The following is a 17,872-nucleotide window of genomic DNA, read 5'->3' on the forward strand; positions in this document are numbered from 1 at the left end:
ATTCTTCTGGCAAATTACGGACGCAGAACAGTTCTAAATTTTTTTCATTTGCGATTAAATTTGGACTTTTAATTTACACATATTATTTACAATTATAAAAATACAAAAATTATTTATTTATGTGTCAGTCATATATTTTTAGAAGTTATATTCTAGTTTATTTTCATATTTCATATTAATTATAAATACACACACACACACACACATATATATATATATATATATATATATTTGTAAAAAAAAATTCATATATAAAATATTTTATTTTATAATATGAATATTTAATTTTATTAAAGTTATTATAATCAAGTTCTTATATAAATGAACAATTTTATTATATATATATATGTATGTATATACACTGAATTTATATAAATCTAATAGATAGGAAGAAAAAAGATAAAAAAAAGATAAAAATAGGATATAAGGTATAAATATAACATAAATAGTAAAAGAAGATAAACACAGAAAAAGATATATAAATATATCAATATATCAAATCATAGAAAATTATTATTTAAACTATAATTATAATGAATTATAATTTTCTAAATATATTCAAATAATAATATATTGAATATTTAATAATATTAAATTACAACTTATAAAGCTTTTTGTAATTTTTAAATAAGTAGTTCACTTGTAGAGATAGCCTAGATGCATCTAGCAACGTCGTTAGAGAAACTGTAACTGATGAAGAGAAAGGAAGAATGAATAAAGAAAAGAAGAGAGTTCGTTGACCGTCAAAGAGAAGTCAGGAGCATGATTGTAACCGTGACTGTGATCGTAATCCTGATCGCATCGTGATCGTAACCATGACCGACTTGCTTTTACAAATCCTTAGAAAATCTTATATGTGTTCGCGAGAATAAGTATAAATATATATATATGAATATTATATAAGTTTATATATTATATACATATAATAATCTTTATACGATTTATACATATAAAATATATTATGTAAATAAATATATAAATACAATATTATAAAATATATAAATATGCAAGAAAAATATATATAAACATATTTACAAGTATTATATATTACAAATACAAAAGAAATCATAATATACAATAAGGTTTATATAGCAAATTTATCATATTTTCATGTATCTTATACGATTATTATAAAAAAAATTTGAATTTAATTAATATCAGTCAAGATACACTTTTTTTATAACTAAATCTAATGTTCTTTTAATTCTAGATAACATAATTTTGATAGTATAAAAATTTGTTGAAATATATTTTTTTTTTATTCACATATTTTATGATGTAAATATAAATATGAAATTATTAAAGCAATAATAGAAAAATAAAAAATTTATGATTAATAAAAAAATTTAATTACAAAACTGTTTAATGATGCTTAATATTTTAAAATAATCTATATATCATATTTATATTTATTATTTTATTTAAATATAAAATTATTTTACTTTTTTATACATAATTTCTATGAAGAAATAATTACTATAAATAAAAACTTATATATTTTAAAAATTAATCATTAATTTTTTATCACAGGAAATTCTTTTTTTATAAAAAATATGACGAAACATTTGTAGCTTAACCTCAAATTTATTTTAGTTTCTATTATGTGATACAAATTATTTATGTCTTATTAAATTTTTAAAATTTTTTTTAAAAAATATTTTAATATTTCAAAAAAGTATTATAATTATAATAAAATTTAAGTAATTATAATATAAAATTTATAAATTAAAAATGATATGTTAAAATATAATATAATTGTATTATCTATATATTTCATAAATTATATATTTTTTAAAAATATAAATGAAAATATAAAGTATATTAAGTATTTCTTCTAGAAATAATATTATTGATAATATCATATTTTAATATAAAGTTTAAATTTTTTTTTATCTAAGTTTTAATATTTAAACAAAATATATACATTTCATTAAAATATTTTAAAATAAAATAAAAAATAAATCATTAAGAAAACAGCAATTAAAATAAATATTTTATTAATAATAAAAATAATTAATTATTAATTATAAAATGTATTTTTCACGAAAAATATATTTTATATTTGTAACAATTGTTGCTTTAAGTTCGAGTATAATAATTTATCAGGTATTTATATAATTAACTTTATAATTTCATAATATAATAATGAAATGTTTGTAAAAAATATCAATGATAATAATAAATTAATAATTTATAAATATGTGCTTCTTAAATAATATTTTAATATTAATATTAATAATATTATATAAATTATAGAGATAAGTTATAAAGAAAAATCAATGTTTATTAAAATTAATATTATTAACAGATATATCTAATTCAAATTGACAATAAATTATATTATTCAGGTATATAAAATGTGTCAAGTTTTTAATATTTTTTATATTTATAAATATAAAACATAAATATTTGAATTAATAAAATTTATTTTAATCATATTTTTTAGATATACCTATAATTTTATGGTGGACACCTTTTGGAAATGATGAAAAATTACGCAATTGTGAAAATTATCAATGTTATTTCACAAGTAATCGATCCTTTCAATATCATAACCAAGTAAAGGTAACATACTACATATAAATTTTCATATTTTCATTTTTTAATTATAATTTATATATATAATTCTATATATAATTATAACTTAAATATAAATTTTGAAAAATAAAGATTTAAATAATTTCAATTACTTTTTTAAATTTAAAGTAAAGTTAATATATATTACAAATAAAATATATATTACAAATTGAATAATTATTTTATTTTTTTCATTCATAATCATTGTTAAAATTGTTAAAATTGTTATGAATTATTAAGAATTAAAATAATTATGAATTAATATTAACAATAATATTAATATTATTATTAATATATGAAATTATTAAAGCAATATTAATAATAATAATAATAATAATAATATTAATAAATAAGAAATGATCATTATTATAAGGTTAATTATTAAAAATTTATTAAATTTCATAATATATATAAATGTAAAAATTGCTTGTATTTGTTTTTAAATTAATTGAGATCATTTTTCAAGAAATTATATTATTTTTAATTTTCAGAGTTTCCTGTTTTATGGTAGCAGTTTTCAAATTAATGATTTACCAAAATGGAAATCCAATGAGATTCCATGGGGTTTATTTCATGAAGAATCTCCTAGAAATAATCCAATCTTAGTCCAAGAGGAAACTCTGAATCTTTTTACATATTCCTCAACATTTAGTAGATTTAGTGATATACCTCTTACTCTTGTAGATCTACCTGGAATTACAGAATTATTAAGTCAATATAAAAAATTAAAAATCCTAAAATATAATATATAATGTTATAAAAAATTATGTTTTCATAATAATATAACTTATTGGTTTTATAGGTAAAAAATATTTTGTATCGACTAAACAAAAAACTAAATTAATGTATGAAAAGAATTTAGCACCATTACTTTATATACAATCTAATTGTGATACTTCAAGTAATAGAGATAGTTATGTAGCTGAATTAATGAAGTATATACATATAGATTCATATGGTACATGTTTAAATAATGCTCAATTTAATAAAAGGTAAAATATTATATACATACATCCATGTATGTACACATAGATTTAAATATTTATTTAAATTAATTAATTTTTTTTATTATTTGAAATTAAAATGAATTAATTATAGATTATTATTATTATTATAGATTAAAGGAAAATTACCTTGAAATATTAAATAGAGAGGATTTTCTTTCATTCAATGCCAATTATAAGTTTACAATAGCTTTTGAAAATGCAATCTGTGACGATTATATCACAGAAAAATTATGGAGACCTCTTATTGTTGGATCTATACCTGTATATTATGGATCACCATCATTTAAAGTATTAATTAAAATTTATAATGTAACAATTATTTTATAATAATTTATAATATGATACTTAATATATCACATTGATTGATATTTTTTTATAAAAATTACAAACTTTCTAATATGAGTTTCTTATTAAATACTAAAAAATCAATTGAACATTTTGATTTTATATTTAATTTTATTTAACAAAAAATTAATTATATGGATAAAAAAAAATTAATTTTTTCATTAAATATAAAACTTATTTTTAAAAATAAAAATAAAATTGATAAATATAATAATATAATACATATTTCTTTTCTCTTTTTTAGGATTGGCTTCCAAATAATATGTCTGCTATTTCAATACTCGATTTCAAAGATCCAATAAGTTTAGCCAATTTTTTGTATAATCTTTCTAATAATGAAATTGAATATAATAAATATTTGTCGCATAAATTAATTGATAATTATGATATATATAATGAAAGATTAAAAAAAGCATTAAAAAAAAATAAAGAATGGCTATCCAATGAATTTGGAAATTATGTTGAAGAGTTTGAATGTTATGTTTGTAAAAATATACATATAAAAAAAAAAACAAAAATTGTTGATAAGAAACATTATAATTGTCCATTGCCAAAAAATCCATTAACAAATAAAATTGATTATTCTAATTCATGGACGAGACAATGGATTTTAGAAAAATGTAGTGCAAAAATATTAAATTATTATCTCCAAAATAATCTTACAATTAATATGGAGAATTTTGAAAAAGATAAAATAAAATTATATGATAGAAATGAATGTTAATCTAAAAAATTAAAAATTATTATTTTATATATGCAATAATAAATTATATATTTATATTTTTATAATTATATATTTATAATTATATATTTGTGTTTTTCTATTTTCATTATAACTTATTAATAATACAACAATTCTATATTTTCATAATAAAAATAATATTTATAAAATTAATAAAAATTTTTAAAATCTTTTTTTTATTTTATTCTTTTATTTCCTAACTTCATTTAAAAAAGAAGGTAATAAAAAAGAAAAAAGCATAATAAAATTATTTTTTAAATAAAATTCTTTATATTAAATATATATATTTCATATTTCTGTTACATATATATACAAAATTATTTTTTATACTTTATAATAAAAAATTTATCTCTATCAATTCATAATAAAAAAAATTCATAAAATAATTTTTATATTTTGCAAAATATAAATGTTTCATATTATAATCATCACTCATACTTAACACTTCAACATAAAACAAAACAAATAACATAGCTAATTAATATAGTTATTGTAAATTCAAAAATATAAAACAAAATATAAAATGTATGAAACCAAGTAAGAGAAATTAATAGATCAGACATCACTAGCCATAAAAATAGAAAGAATATGAAATCAAAAGATAATATACATTATATTATTCATAATGTTAGTCATAAATAATCTTATATAGTTTTTGTTTTCATTTCTAATCCAACTTAATTCAAATTTTACTTAATACAAGTATGCAGTACAGAAAAAATAATTAAAAATATTCTAAATAATTAGAAAAATATATAATTCTGATTATATCTTAGTTCTTACCAAAGTAAGAAATCAACAGAGGCATTTTGAAAAAATAATAATAATACTGTTTATAATTCTTGTTTATCATTTTAGAAGATATAAATTGAATAAATAATTGAAATTATATTGATATTAAAAAAATAATCATTTCTTGTTTCTATTAACAAGATAGATAATATACTGATATTAATATATATTAATTTAAACAATATTTTTCTAATACAGTTTTATACAAGATCATAAATCAGAATATATAATAAATACAATATATAATGAAATATATATTGTAAAATGCAATATAAAAAAAAATATTTTTAACGATTTTGAATAATATTTTTTTATAATTTTTATTCTTTTCTTGAAAAAATTGAAGTTATATTTTAAATATTATTTTAAATCATTAGAAATAAGAAAAATTCTAATTTTATATATCTATTTTTATAATAATTCTAATTATTATTTAATTATTATTAAATTAATTTGTATTTTAATTCTGATAATAATTAAATTCTAAAATATTCTATGTAAAACATTAATATCAAGAAAATAAGTATTTTATTTTTTAAATTCTACTTACCAATTTAATTAAAATAAGGCAAAATTTGAAAGAAAAATTAATTTTTAAGCTTATTCTGTAAAATAGGAGCAGGTACTTTCATTAAATCACAAAGATGATTTCTTATGGGTCGCAGTTCAGATATTGATTGTTCCCAATCAGTAATATTTAATTCAGTTAAAATTTGAATCAAATCCTCTTCTGGAAGATCCATTTCTTCCCCATAAAGAGTTAAAGCTTCATAAGTTCTTGTTGCAGCTACTTTTCGTATACATTTATATTTATGACAAAGAAAAATACTTAACTGACAAAATGCTCTTTTTGCAACTGGTCCATGTAACTGTAAATATTATTATTATTATTTTGAAATTATCTTATTATTTTTTAAATAAAATATTATAATATATAATATAATGAATATATATAATAATATGGAATATAATAAATATACCTGCAAGAGCTGACAAAAAACATTTATACTGCTAATTAATAACTTAGTATTATTTGTAGTTTTTATTTCTTGTTTAAGTAATATTAAAATTCGTTCTGCAATTCCATTTTCAGAATCATCAAGAACAACTTGAATACAACCAGAACTAAGTAAACGATCCAAAAAAGCTAACATTGATGTGATCATTCGTTCGTTTTTATGACTTTCTTCAAAAATATCTAAAATTTTATAACACAAACTTCGAAGACCCAATTCATCTATTTCTTGTAAATAAGAAAATAATGAAACACTAGAATATTTAACCTGAAACAAAAAATTAAATATTACAAAATATTAGAAAGATATATTTAAAAATATGAAATATATGAAAGATATATTAAAAAAAATTTAATAATATATATATATATATATATCCATACCAAAGATTCACTCAAACCACCAACACTAAATATAATTCCTCGTAAAAGACTCATTGTATAAGGAGGATAAGATAACATTTTAATAAATCTTGGAAAAGTAGCTGACTCCATTCGCCATTCTATATTTTCTTTACATTCATCATAAGGAAAAATAGTTTTTAATTCCGCATGATATGGAATGTTTGGTAAGGAAGGATCATTATGAATAAGAGCACTGAAAACAACTCCTGCTTGTGCTCGAATTCCATCAATTCTTTCAACAGCTTGTTGTGCAATTCCTCCAATTATATTTGCCATTAAATTTTCATTTAACACAGAAAATAATTTTGCTTGTGATATTAAATTTGTTAATATCTGAAATTATTACATCTTAATATAAATAATTTATTAAGCATTATCATTAAATATAAATATAAAACAACGAATATTTTTACATGTAAACCAGTCATTGCTGCTTCTCGTACCCAAGCTCCTATATCTCCACGACTATCTATAGTATATTCTTTCAATGCCAATAAATAACAATCATATAAATCATGAATATATATGCGCCACTTATCTATTATAAAAAATATGAAAATATTATTTAAATAATATATAAAGAACTAAATAATTATTTATTTTATTTTAAAATATTTAAAAATAGTAATTTATATAATATTAATTTAAATTTTTGTTCTTTACTATGTAACATTTTTAATAAAATTATTAAATTAAAAACTTAAAGTATTTTTAAACGTTGAAATTAATTTTAAACATTTAAGAAATAAAAAACAAACCTGCTTCTTTTATTCCTAAAGTTTGACAAATCATTATTAATGCATGAATAGCTTCTTTTCTACTTTCTGCCCATTTTAAAGTACTTTCTGATATTTTTGTACATTTAATAAGAGCTTCTATTATATCTTTTACTCTTTCACAAATTATAAATAAAGGAAAATAACCTATAAAAGAATAGTTATCAATTAATAAATAATCACAATAATCATTAAAATTGGTTAATTATTTAAATTGTTGTAATAAAAATTTTTAACAACCTATTGCTTGTGCAAAACCTATTCGTACAAGCTGATTATTTGATTGTAAATTATCAAGATAACAGTTAATAACAATATTACGATCTTGAGTGCTTATATTTGTATAGTATTTTCGAAAAAATTCTGTATGTGCTTCTGCAGCTTTTATTTTTACTATAGATACTTCATGACCCAAACATTCTTCTAAAAGATTTTGCCAATCACCTGTAAAATTTTATTTATTTATTTATTTAATTTGTAATAATATAAATATACATATACGTATATATATTATCATTAATATCATATTATTCATATAACTACAACTAATTTTTACATATGAATCTTTATAATTATATTTATCATAAATATTAACTTACAAATAGTTTCAATAGAAATAGGAAAATTAACAATTGAGCACTTTTTTATAAGCACAGCACATGCTTGTTTCATTAATTCTCCTCCTAGACCTTTGAATTGTCCTCTTTTTCTAAAAGTGCTAATTATATTTTTGACATTTTCTATAGCCAAAGGTCCAATTATATTTTCAATTTTTTCATTACAACTATTGAACAATGCTTCTAAAATTTCTGCAATAGCTAATACTGCACCATGCCTAATATTTAAATCAATAGAATTTAGCATATCTAATAAATTTGGTAAAACTGTATCCCTAATATAATTAGAATCAATAGGAGTTAAATTAAAAAGCGTTTTAGCTGAAAGTTCTCTAATTGCTGTATCCCAATGTGTAATTTTTCTTGTAATTAGATGATCAATCAAAGATTTTGTATATTCTTCATATTGTGCAATTTGTGTACTAATCTTTAAATATGCATGATTTCTAACACCAACTTCAAAATAATCAGCAATTGTAAGTATTTCTATTCCATGTGGAAAGTTTCCTTGTCTTCCTACATTTTCTTGAAATGCAGCAGAAGCAGCTCTTCTACAATTAATTTCTCGATCAAAACAAGTAACAACCAATAACATAGCTGCAATTTCTTTTACATAAGGTTGAATTATATCAGGATCATATGCTCTGGGAAATGACCAACAAATATAACATGCAGCATCTCTGATTAAATATCCAATTGAACCATAAGCTCTGGGTTCATCAAATACTAAGGCTTGAAGAACAACTGGTATTACATCATTTAAACGATGAGGAAGAAGAAGGCCGCGTCTTCCTAATTCTGCTAATGCCAAACAACCTCCATGCCAAGCAAAATCTGATTCTCTACCACAAAAAAGATTTAACACAAATCCAACAACATCATCTGCTAAATCCATTGGTAATCTTGCTGTTATTCTACCAATTCCTTTTGCAGCAGACCATCGTATTGTAATTGCTTTATCTCTAAGACCTTGTATAAGTTGTTCAATTATATCTTCTATTGTTGATGGAATATCCTGGTCATCATGATTCAATGGAATATTTTTAGTATCTTCCACACTTTCTATGGTGTTATAGTTAATATTAGAATTAGGTACTAAAGATATAGGTCTACTAGTTCTTTGATATCTCCATGAAGCCAATTTTGTTCCTAATAATACCAATCCAATTCTTTGTACAACTTTCATTCCAAACTTACGAATAAGATCTGCAGGATTCTCATTCAAATGAAGTTGTAAAATTTTATCTAAAATTATTTGAATATATGGTTTAACATCTTCTCTTGCACTATGTTTCAATATTGCTGCTATAACTGCTAATGGACCGTGTCTTAAAGGATCATTTTCTGCACATTGTAAACTCCACATTATCATTTCCTTTAAATATAATTTTTTAGCATCTGATCTTGTTAAAAAATTAGCAATTAAAAAAACTGCAGCTGCAGCACAAGCATCCTTTGATAAGCAAAATAATTTGCATATTTTTAAAATTCTAATTGTTATTGATTGTTCAAAATTAACATCAGAAACTTCTAAGCGTGAAAGTGGAAATGGTATTTTTGAAATTATAGAAAGCCAAATTAAAAGTACATATCGAGTTTCCCATGTTTCTACATCATTTGGATTTTGTTTTTCTAACAATCGCAAAACAGGAAGAAGATCAGCTACCTAAATCAAATTAAATTATATACATATAAATTGAAATGTAAGAGTTGTAAAAGATTCAAATAAATCTACATACCTCATGTGGAAGATATGTAACAATTTTCTTGTATGTTTTAACAGACATAACAATGAAAATATATTTGAAAGCATTGTGCCGCATAATTTCTGTAGAATTTTCATCTTTAATGATATCAAGCAGGGGCTGTAAAATATCATCCATATAAGGATCCAAGAGTTGTCTCTGATCTTGATATTGTGATAAAATAAAATTAAATCGATCTCGATTTTTTTCAATAAGACTTGGAGAAAGATCAACTTTTTTTAATTCACCAATTAAAAAAGACACTTCATTAATTTCTTTAAAAGCATTAAATCCACAACCAATTATTTCTGATTCCGAACAATCATTTAACGCCATCTTTTTTATTTTCGTATCGTTTTGTATTCGGAAAAGCGATAACAGTCAATTAAAATTCATTCCTATACAATTAAGTTTGTATATGAAGGCCAAAAAATATGAAGAACAGAATCTTTCGAACGATTTCACGAAAAACGATGCCAAATTATCGCGCATGCGTGATGATATAATAAAACTTTTGTGATTTTATATAGTTTATTAATCATTTAAATTTTATTTATTTTTAATATATTATTATAAATAAAAAATCTTTTTTAAAGACTAAGAATATACTAATAGTTTTTTTAAATAATTGTAAAATTTAGTTTGAAATAAATTTGTAAATTAAAAATTAATAAAGGATTTAATAATTTCTTTATAAATATAAAGAAATTGTATGTATAACCTATAATTAAATAATATTAAGGTAAATAATACTAATAAAATGTTTATATGATATATGTACAATATATGTATAATAAATAATAATTGTGTGATACATAAAATAACAAATTTATAATAAAATGTTACGTAAATTTTTCTTAAATAAGAAAATACTTAATATAAAAACATTTCACTTAAATGAATATTAATAAATTAGTTTTTGAGATAGTTAAAATTATGAATATAAATAAACATGTATATATATTTAACATAGTGATATCCTAAAGTTATGAAATTATTTTTTAAGTTATATTTAACTTATATCTACTTTAATTCTATTCAATTCATATGTAAATATTTTATTTAAAAAAGAAATAAATATGTACTTAAATTCATAATGTATATAAATTTTTAAATTTATAGTTAAAAATAAAAATAGTATTAGAATTAAAAAAAAAAATATATATATATATATATATATATATATATATATATATTTATGTTAATAAATGATAATTTTATCCTAATTATTTATATACATATATTGAACATATTTATGATTATGATTCTTATAAGTTATGAGAAATCAGAATTTTATTTTATTTAGATGTAATTTATGTATTGTAAAATAACAATAAATATTTTGAGATTGTATGATATTTTATTTATAATAGAATTATGATTTCATATTTTTGTAATTTCTATCATATCTTGTTATATTAATAAAATAAAATCAAATTTTAATAAAATCAAAATAAAAATTTTGAATAAAAATTAATTACATATAAATATTTAGTAATAAGATTCTCTAAAAACAAAGAATCAAATTCATAAAAATATGTTTATTTCTATATAATCTTATAAAGATTATAAATCACATTCTATTTATATAGTATTAAAAAAAATGTGATTTTATAATTTGTATGTATATATACCATAATTTCTCTAGCTTTTTATAAAATATATAATTTTCTATAATTATGTTGTTTTTTTTACTTTATTTAACTTTATTATATCATATATTATATAATTATTATATCATATAATAATTTATTACAAATTTATTTGTATTGAATGAAATTTTTCTTTCATAAAATACAAATATTAGTATAAGTAAGAATGTCATTGATTTGAATAAAATAAAGAATTACAACAAGTTAAAAATTAAAAATTATTAATTTATAATAAAATATAAAGAAAATAATTATTAAAAGAAATAATTTATTATTTATTAAATACAATTATTTTATATGAAATATATTGTATTTATATGTTATGATTTTAAGCTTTTAAATATCTACTAATAATATATATTTATAATTATCAAAATGTAGCTATAGACATAAATTCATTAAGTTAGAAAAAATGATACTATTTGTACAAATATCAAAATATAAATAAATATAATTTTTCATACATTCTATATAAGTTTTTGTTTTAAAGTTCAAAATAAATTGTAATTAAATGTATCTTTTTGTCAGTCAAATATTACATTATATATTGCATATTAATATTAATAATATATTAATAATTGCAAAGATAATAATGAAAAAAGTAAAATATTTCTTTTTTCATCAAGTTTCTATGATTAAATCTTATTGTTAACAATTTGTTGATCAGGTGAATAAATAATAAATTATTTCAGATGATATTTGTTATTATATATCTGAAAATATACATATTTTTATAATATTTTGCTAAAATTATTAACTTTAATTCATTAATATATATCTTATATAACAACAAGTGCATTCTAAAATTTTGATGCATTTTAAAAATTTATATAATATAACCTCTTACTTAATAAAAAAAAAATCATAATACTAGTAATTTATTTCTTATTTTATGAATTTATTAAATTCTTATATATTATTAAATCGCATAATTTATTGTTTTAAAACTTTCAGCTTATAAAAAATATTAAATAATAAGTAAAAATGTTTATCCGTGAATTGAAGGTGCTGCCTAGTACCATTTCTTCAAAGCGGTAGAATCAAGAACCTCTAGGTTTCGGAAAAATGGAGGTTGTAATTCAGTGGAAATTGTGAATCCATCGCGTTTAAGAAGTTTTAAATCGCGTGATTTTTTCATAGTATAAGAAATTCTTAATACATTTTCTTGATTCCTGATATTTTATTTTCTTTATAAATCCGAAATATAAAAAATCAAAACCGATTTTTACGTAGTAAAATGCAGGAGAGACGGTACATCTCTATTGTACGCTTTTCTCAATATACTTTTAAATCTAATATTTTTATTGAATTTTTAATTATCCTATTTATCAGTAAGAAAATAATTATTTCGAGAATATATTTTCATGTTTAATATTCTAATTTTTAAATAATACTTTCAATTTTATGATTATTTTTATTTTAATTTATTACTTCTTTAAAATAATCTAATTTTCTTCTATTTATAATTAATAGTCATACTATAAAATTTATTAGTTTCATAAATTTTTTATATTATAATAAGTTTTACTATTAAGCTTACATAATTCTATAAGATATTATTTCTTTCAGTTTTAACAAGATAATACGTTGAATGTATAATATTCAGTACAAAATGAAATCAATGAAAGCAAAGACAAAAGCTAAAAAACCAAATGGGAAATTTGGAAAAGTTAAATTTCCTTCCAAAGAAATTAATAAAGATCAAGATTTATCACAACTATATCCACCAATAGACACAAGTATTTCAACTTTATATCGTTTGAGCAAAATTTTAGAAAATGGCAGTGATGAAGTTAAATCCATTCTAACATATGAATGTGATTTGTTATATGAATGTCGTATATGTCGCAGTCTCTTTAGAAGTTTAATTAATTTCATTTCTCATAAACGTGTCTATTGTAAACAAAAATTTGATGTTACATTTGCTAAGAAATCTTCCAACGATTATGATATAGTATGTTCTATTTTATTATATTTTTATATAAAGATAAGATTACTAATGATTATTTATATTTAAATTATAGTTTTAAATTTAATAATATAATATATTTGAATGAAATATATCTAAAATTTTATATTTACTAAAATAATCATTAATCTTAATAAGTACATAGATATTTCATAATAAATTAAAATCCAAAAAAAAAAAAGAAAAAATAGAAATTAGATAGAAATTAGATAAAGCATTTTCAAATAATTTTTAAAATTTTTCTTTTATTCAAAATTATATTATTAAATTATAAATATTGAAAAGATACAAATATTATGTTATGAAATGATACAAAACAATATAAAATGTATGATATAAAGTTTCAAAACATATTTACTTAAAGATTGAGGATAATATATAATAATTTCATTTTTGTATTATTATAATGTTTTGTATATTATCAATAGATTTAAGAACTTATAGAATTTAAGAACTTTAATAATATTAATGCATTATTTCATTTATTATAATTCTTCAAAATATTTTAATTAATAGATATATATATTGAAAACTTATATACATAATTTTATATTACACATATATTTATTATATATATTATAAATTTATTATATTTTTTAATATATATATATATATATATACATATATATATTATATAAAATAATAATAAAAAATATATATAAAATAATAATAAAAACAATTTGTAAAATTTAAAATGAAGTAAACAATAATGTAATATAAAAGATTAATTTTGCATAATTCTTATTATTTTAATTACTAATATAGAAAAATGTATATTTTTTATGTGTTTAATATTATATTTTTATGAAATTGTTTGTTTTGATTTATATTAGAAATATAATATTTGAATTATAAATACATAATATAATATAAGCTTTATATGTTCCAGACTTCTACGAATAAATCAAATATACAAGAATCACAAAAATTATTTGAAGATAGTTGTGGAAATGATAGAATTTTAAGAAGCCAAGTGTGTAAAGAAATGCAGAAGAAAGATCTTACTACAGTTGTTAATATGTTACAAAAAAAACAAATAGAAAATTTGCAAACAAATACAGAACAGCTATGTTTAGAAATTATACATTCAAATTCATCAGCAGTTTATCAAACTGTTGAATCAGTTACTCCAAATAAAAATCATACAGATTTAATGAAAGCACAGGTACAATTTTTATATATATATATATATATATATATATATATATGTGAAATAATAATATATTATATTATATATATAAATAATTTGAATGCTCATAATTGAAAATATAATTATAATTATTTTAATTACTTTATTAATACATTAATATTTTATTGCTTTAATTTTAAATAATATTTAGATAATGGAATTAAAGAATACAAATGAACAAACCGCAGTGTTAGGTGTGAATGGACGAGTTTTAGAATCTAATAAAGAATTGAATGATAATAATATAATTCAAATTCATAATAATACAGAAATTGATAGCATTCGTGAAAATGAACTTATTTGTCGTATATGTATGTTCATATTACATTTTTCTTATATATAAAATAATATAAGTTTTCTTGCATTATAATTATATTTTTTAATTTTTAGGTTATGCGAAATTTTCAACAAAAAAAACATTAACAGTTCATACAAGGACATTACATACATCTCATAGATTATGTTACCCTTGTCCTTGTTGTTCTAATACATTTGCAAATACTTGGAGTGTTTATAGACATCTTTTTAAAGGTGAACAAAGATTTTATAACATTTTAATTTATGTCATTAATAATAATAATTATTATTATTAATATAATAATAATATAATCTTTAATTAATTAAATTTTATTAATTAACTTTGATTTTGTAAGAAAGAAAATTTTAATTATATGAAATTACATTAGAATATAAATTTTGTTAGAATTGAATTCATATTAATCTAATAATATTTTTAATGAAATTTTTAAATATAAAATATAGTTCATAGAAAATCTAATGAACAAGTACGGAAACTTAGACCACAAATACAAGAGAAAGCATTTATTAAGGATACTACAGCTGCTGAAGATTTACAAAAAGAAGATGCTAGTAAAACTCTAATGAATAATGCAGTAAGAGTTAATGAAACACAGGTATCTTGATTATTATAATTATAATTTCATTAAAATATTGTTAATTTAAAACATAGCATTTTAATAGGAATGGATAGATCATTTAGAATCTGACACAGAGCTACAAAGATGTGGAGGTTGTGGGAAAAGATTTGATAGAAAAGCAGCTTTATCAGCTCATTTAACATATTGTCATAGACGTGTTGCAGCATATGAAAATATAACTAAAATTAAAAAGATAAATAAAGTTTCATCAGATTGTACTTCAAATGAAAATATAATTATTAATTCAGAAGCTCAAGAAAATAAAGCACATGTTTCTACACAAATTAATAATACTAACGAAACATCTATTCGTGTAGAAGCAATTGCTAGTTTAAGTAAAGCAGATTGGGATATGTTAGGAAATGAAGAATTAGTTTCACAAAATAAATCTAATGAAAATGTTCTCACAAATGGTATTCAAAGAAATGTAGAGGATAATCATTCTTCTGCAAGTGATGTTTCTGATCCTTTAGAAATTCTATATACAAATATAAATAAACATAACGAAATAAAAAATGGAAGTAAAAAACGAAAAAATAAGGATAGTATAAAGAGAGTTAATAATGCTGCAGGTAAACATATTTATAAAATTTAAGATATATAAATATAAATCTAAGAAATATAATATAATATATATAAATCTAAGAAAAAATTTATTCTATTATTTTTATTTATTTTTTCTATTTTATTTTTTAAAATATGTATTATAATATAATACATATTTACTTTTTTTTTTTTTAGAAAATATTACAAAAGACATATCTGTAGAAATAAATATGGGGCACAATATAGAAGCTGAAAAATTAGATCATATATTATCTATGGAAAAAAAAATAACTTCGATAGTAAATTTTCAAAAGCTTCAGTGCCTTCCATGTAAACGAAAATTTCCTTCAATAAATAATCTAAGAAGACATGCTGCCATTCATATTGGTTGGAATCGCTATCAATGTAAACTTTGTAACTATAAATGTTTTGATAAATGTGATTGCATAGCACATTGCAATAAAATACATAATGCTCAAAACAATCGTGCTGTTATAGAAGAAATGATAATTCAAATTCCAGATGATCAATATACATGTGATCAAAATATTACATCAGATATAACAAATTTAGAAGAAAAAATTGATATTCCAAAAGTTGTAGAAGTTAATATTTGTGTTGAACATGTGGAACCAGAAATTCAAGTTGAGGAAAAAAATATAAATGTAACAAAAATAGAAATAATTGATAAAAATAATATAGAACCAGAAGTTCAAGTGGAAGAAAAAAATATAAATTTAACAGAAACAGAAATGATTGATAAAAGTTCACTAATGGTTCATGAAAATGTAGAAACTCAAGAAACTTCGAATAATGATATTAAAGGACAAAATACATTAAGTCTAGATCCTGATCTTCGAAGAATGGTAATGGAAGTTATTTTTGGATCTTCTGAGATTCATTCTACAAAAGCAGATATAAAAGAAACTATATCTTTAGAAAATTCTAATTCAAAAGCATTGAATACAGAGGATATTGAAGCACAAGGTAAAAGTTCTATAAAGGAAAACGATATTAAATGCACACAAGATTCAAAACCTCAACGCCCAATTCGTAATAAAATAAAACCTTTAAATAAAGATTTTATCTATGACTTAAAAGAAGTCGCATGTCGCAAAGATTCTTTAATTATGAAATCTTTTAATAAACCACTTAATAAAAAATCTTCAGAAGAAGAAGATAATTTGGAAAAAGATTTAGAACAACCGTCCAAACGTTTTAAATCCATAGAAAATAATGAAATGTTAATTCTTTGTGAAAATAATACTATCGTAGACAAATGCGAGATTAGTCTAGATAGAGATTTAAAGAATAATTTTTCTTTTTCTCAGTGCCACAATTAATTATTAAAAACTTCAAATATATTGAAATTAGTAAAATCTGTATTTCATTGAAAATAATTTTTGGTAAATTTTTAAATTGTTGTTCATAAATATATATATATATATATATGATATATATTTATTTATTAATATTAATAAATTTAGAATATTTAAAATATTTTCAGATCTTCAGTTTATGTTACACATTTTTAATAATTCAATTCTTTAATATATT

At 19.3% G+C, this 17,872-nt stretch overlaps 3 protein-coding genes across 4 annotated transcripts; 2 read left to right on the forward strand and 1 right to left on the reverse strand.

The window, feature by feature from the left end:
- Positions 1-1,537: 1,537 nt before the first annotated feature.
- On the forward strand, positions 1,538-4,843 carry FucTB (alpha-(1,3)-fucosyltransferase 10). 2 transcript variants are annotated; one of them, XM_012486045.3, is made up of 7 exons: positions 1,538-2,106; positions 2,309-2,348; positions 2,447-2,565; positions 3,069-3,288; positions 3,380-3,569; positions 3,695-3,872; positions 4,174-4,843. In XM_012486045.3, exons 1-7 carry the CDS (start codon positions 2,032-2,034, stop codon positions 4,651-4,653), a joined length of 1,302 nt encoding a protein of 433 aa, XP_012341499.3. In that variant the 5' UTR covers positions 1,538-2,031; the 3' UTR covers positions 4,654-4,843. The 2 variants fall into 2 exon arrangements, with proteins under 2 accessions (XP_012341499.3, XP_086762471.1); XM_086906345.1 differs by having other exon boundaries at positions 1,554-2,106; positions 3,695-3,893.
- On the reverse strand, positions 2,944-10,498 carry TBCD (tubulin folding cofactor D). The gene is made up of 10 exons (XM_003693344.4): positions 10,016-10,498; positions 8,259-9,942; positions 7,900-8,103; positions 7,642-7,806; positions 7,297-7,421; positions 6,863-7,216; positions 6,444-6,746; positions 6,014-6,332; positions 3,711-3,843; positions 2,944-3,267 (listed from the first exon to the last, which is right to left on the reverse strand). The coding sequence occupies exons 1-8, from the start codon at positions 10,355-10,357 to the stop codon at positions 6,051-6,053; spliced, it is 3,459 nt and encodes a 1,152-aa protein (XP_003693392.1). The 5' UTR covers positions 10,358-10,498; the 3' UTR covers positions 2,944-3,267; positions 3,711-3,843; positions 6,014-6,050.
- A 2,744-nt stretch (positions 10,499-13,242) lies between these two features.
- Positions 13,243-17,700, forward strand: LOC100863174 (zinc finger protein 800). Its single transcript, XM_012486044.3, has 7 exons — positions 13,243-13,627; positions 14,532-14,807; positions 14,983-15,142; positions 15,222-15,362; positions 15,594-15,745; positions 15,813-16,341; positions 16,511-17,700. Exons 1-7 carry the CDS (start codon positions 13,265-13,267, stop codon positions 17,656-17,658), a joined length of 2,769 nt encoding a protein of 922 aa, XP_012341498.2. The 5' UTR covers positions 13,243-13,264; the 3' UTR covers positions 17,659-17,700.
- The last annotated feature ends 172 nt before the right edge of the window (positions 17,701-17,872 follow it).

The sequence above is a fragment of the Apis florea genome, unplaced genomic scaffold (assembly GCF_048593485.1).
Source record: "Apis florea isolate Af1SG1 unplaced genomic scaffold, ASM4859348v1 contig_2492_pilon, whole genome shotgun sequence".
Classification (NCBI taxonomy): Eukaryota; Metazoa; Arthropoda; class Insecta; order Hymenoptera; family Apidae; genus Apis; species Apis florea.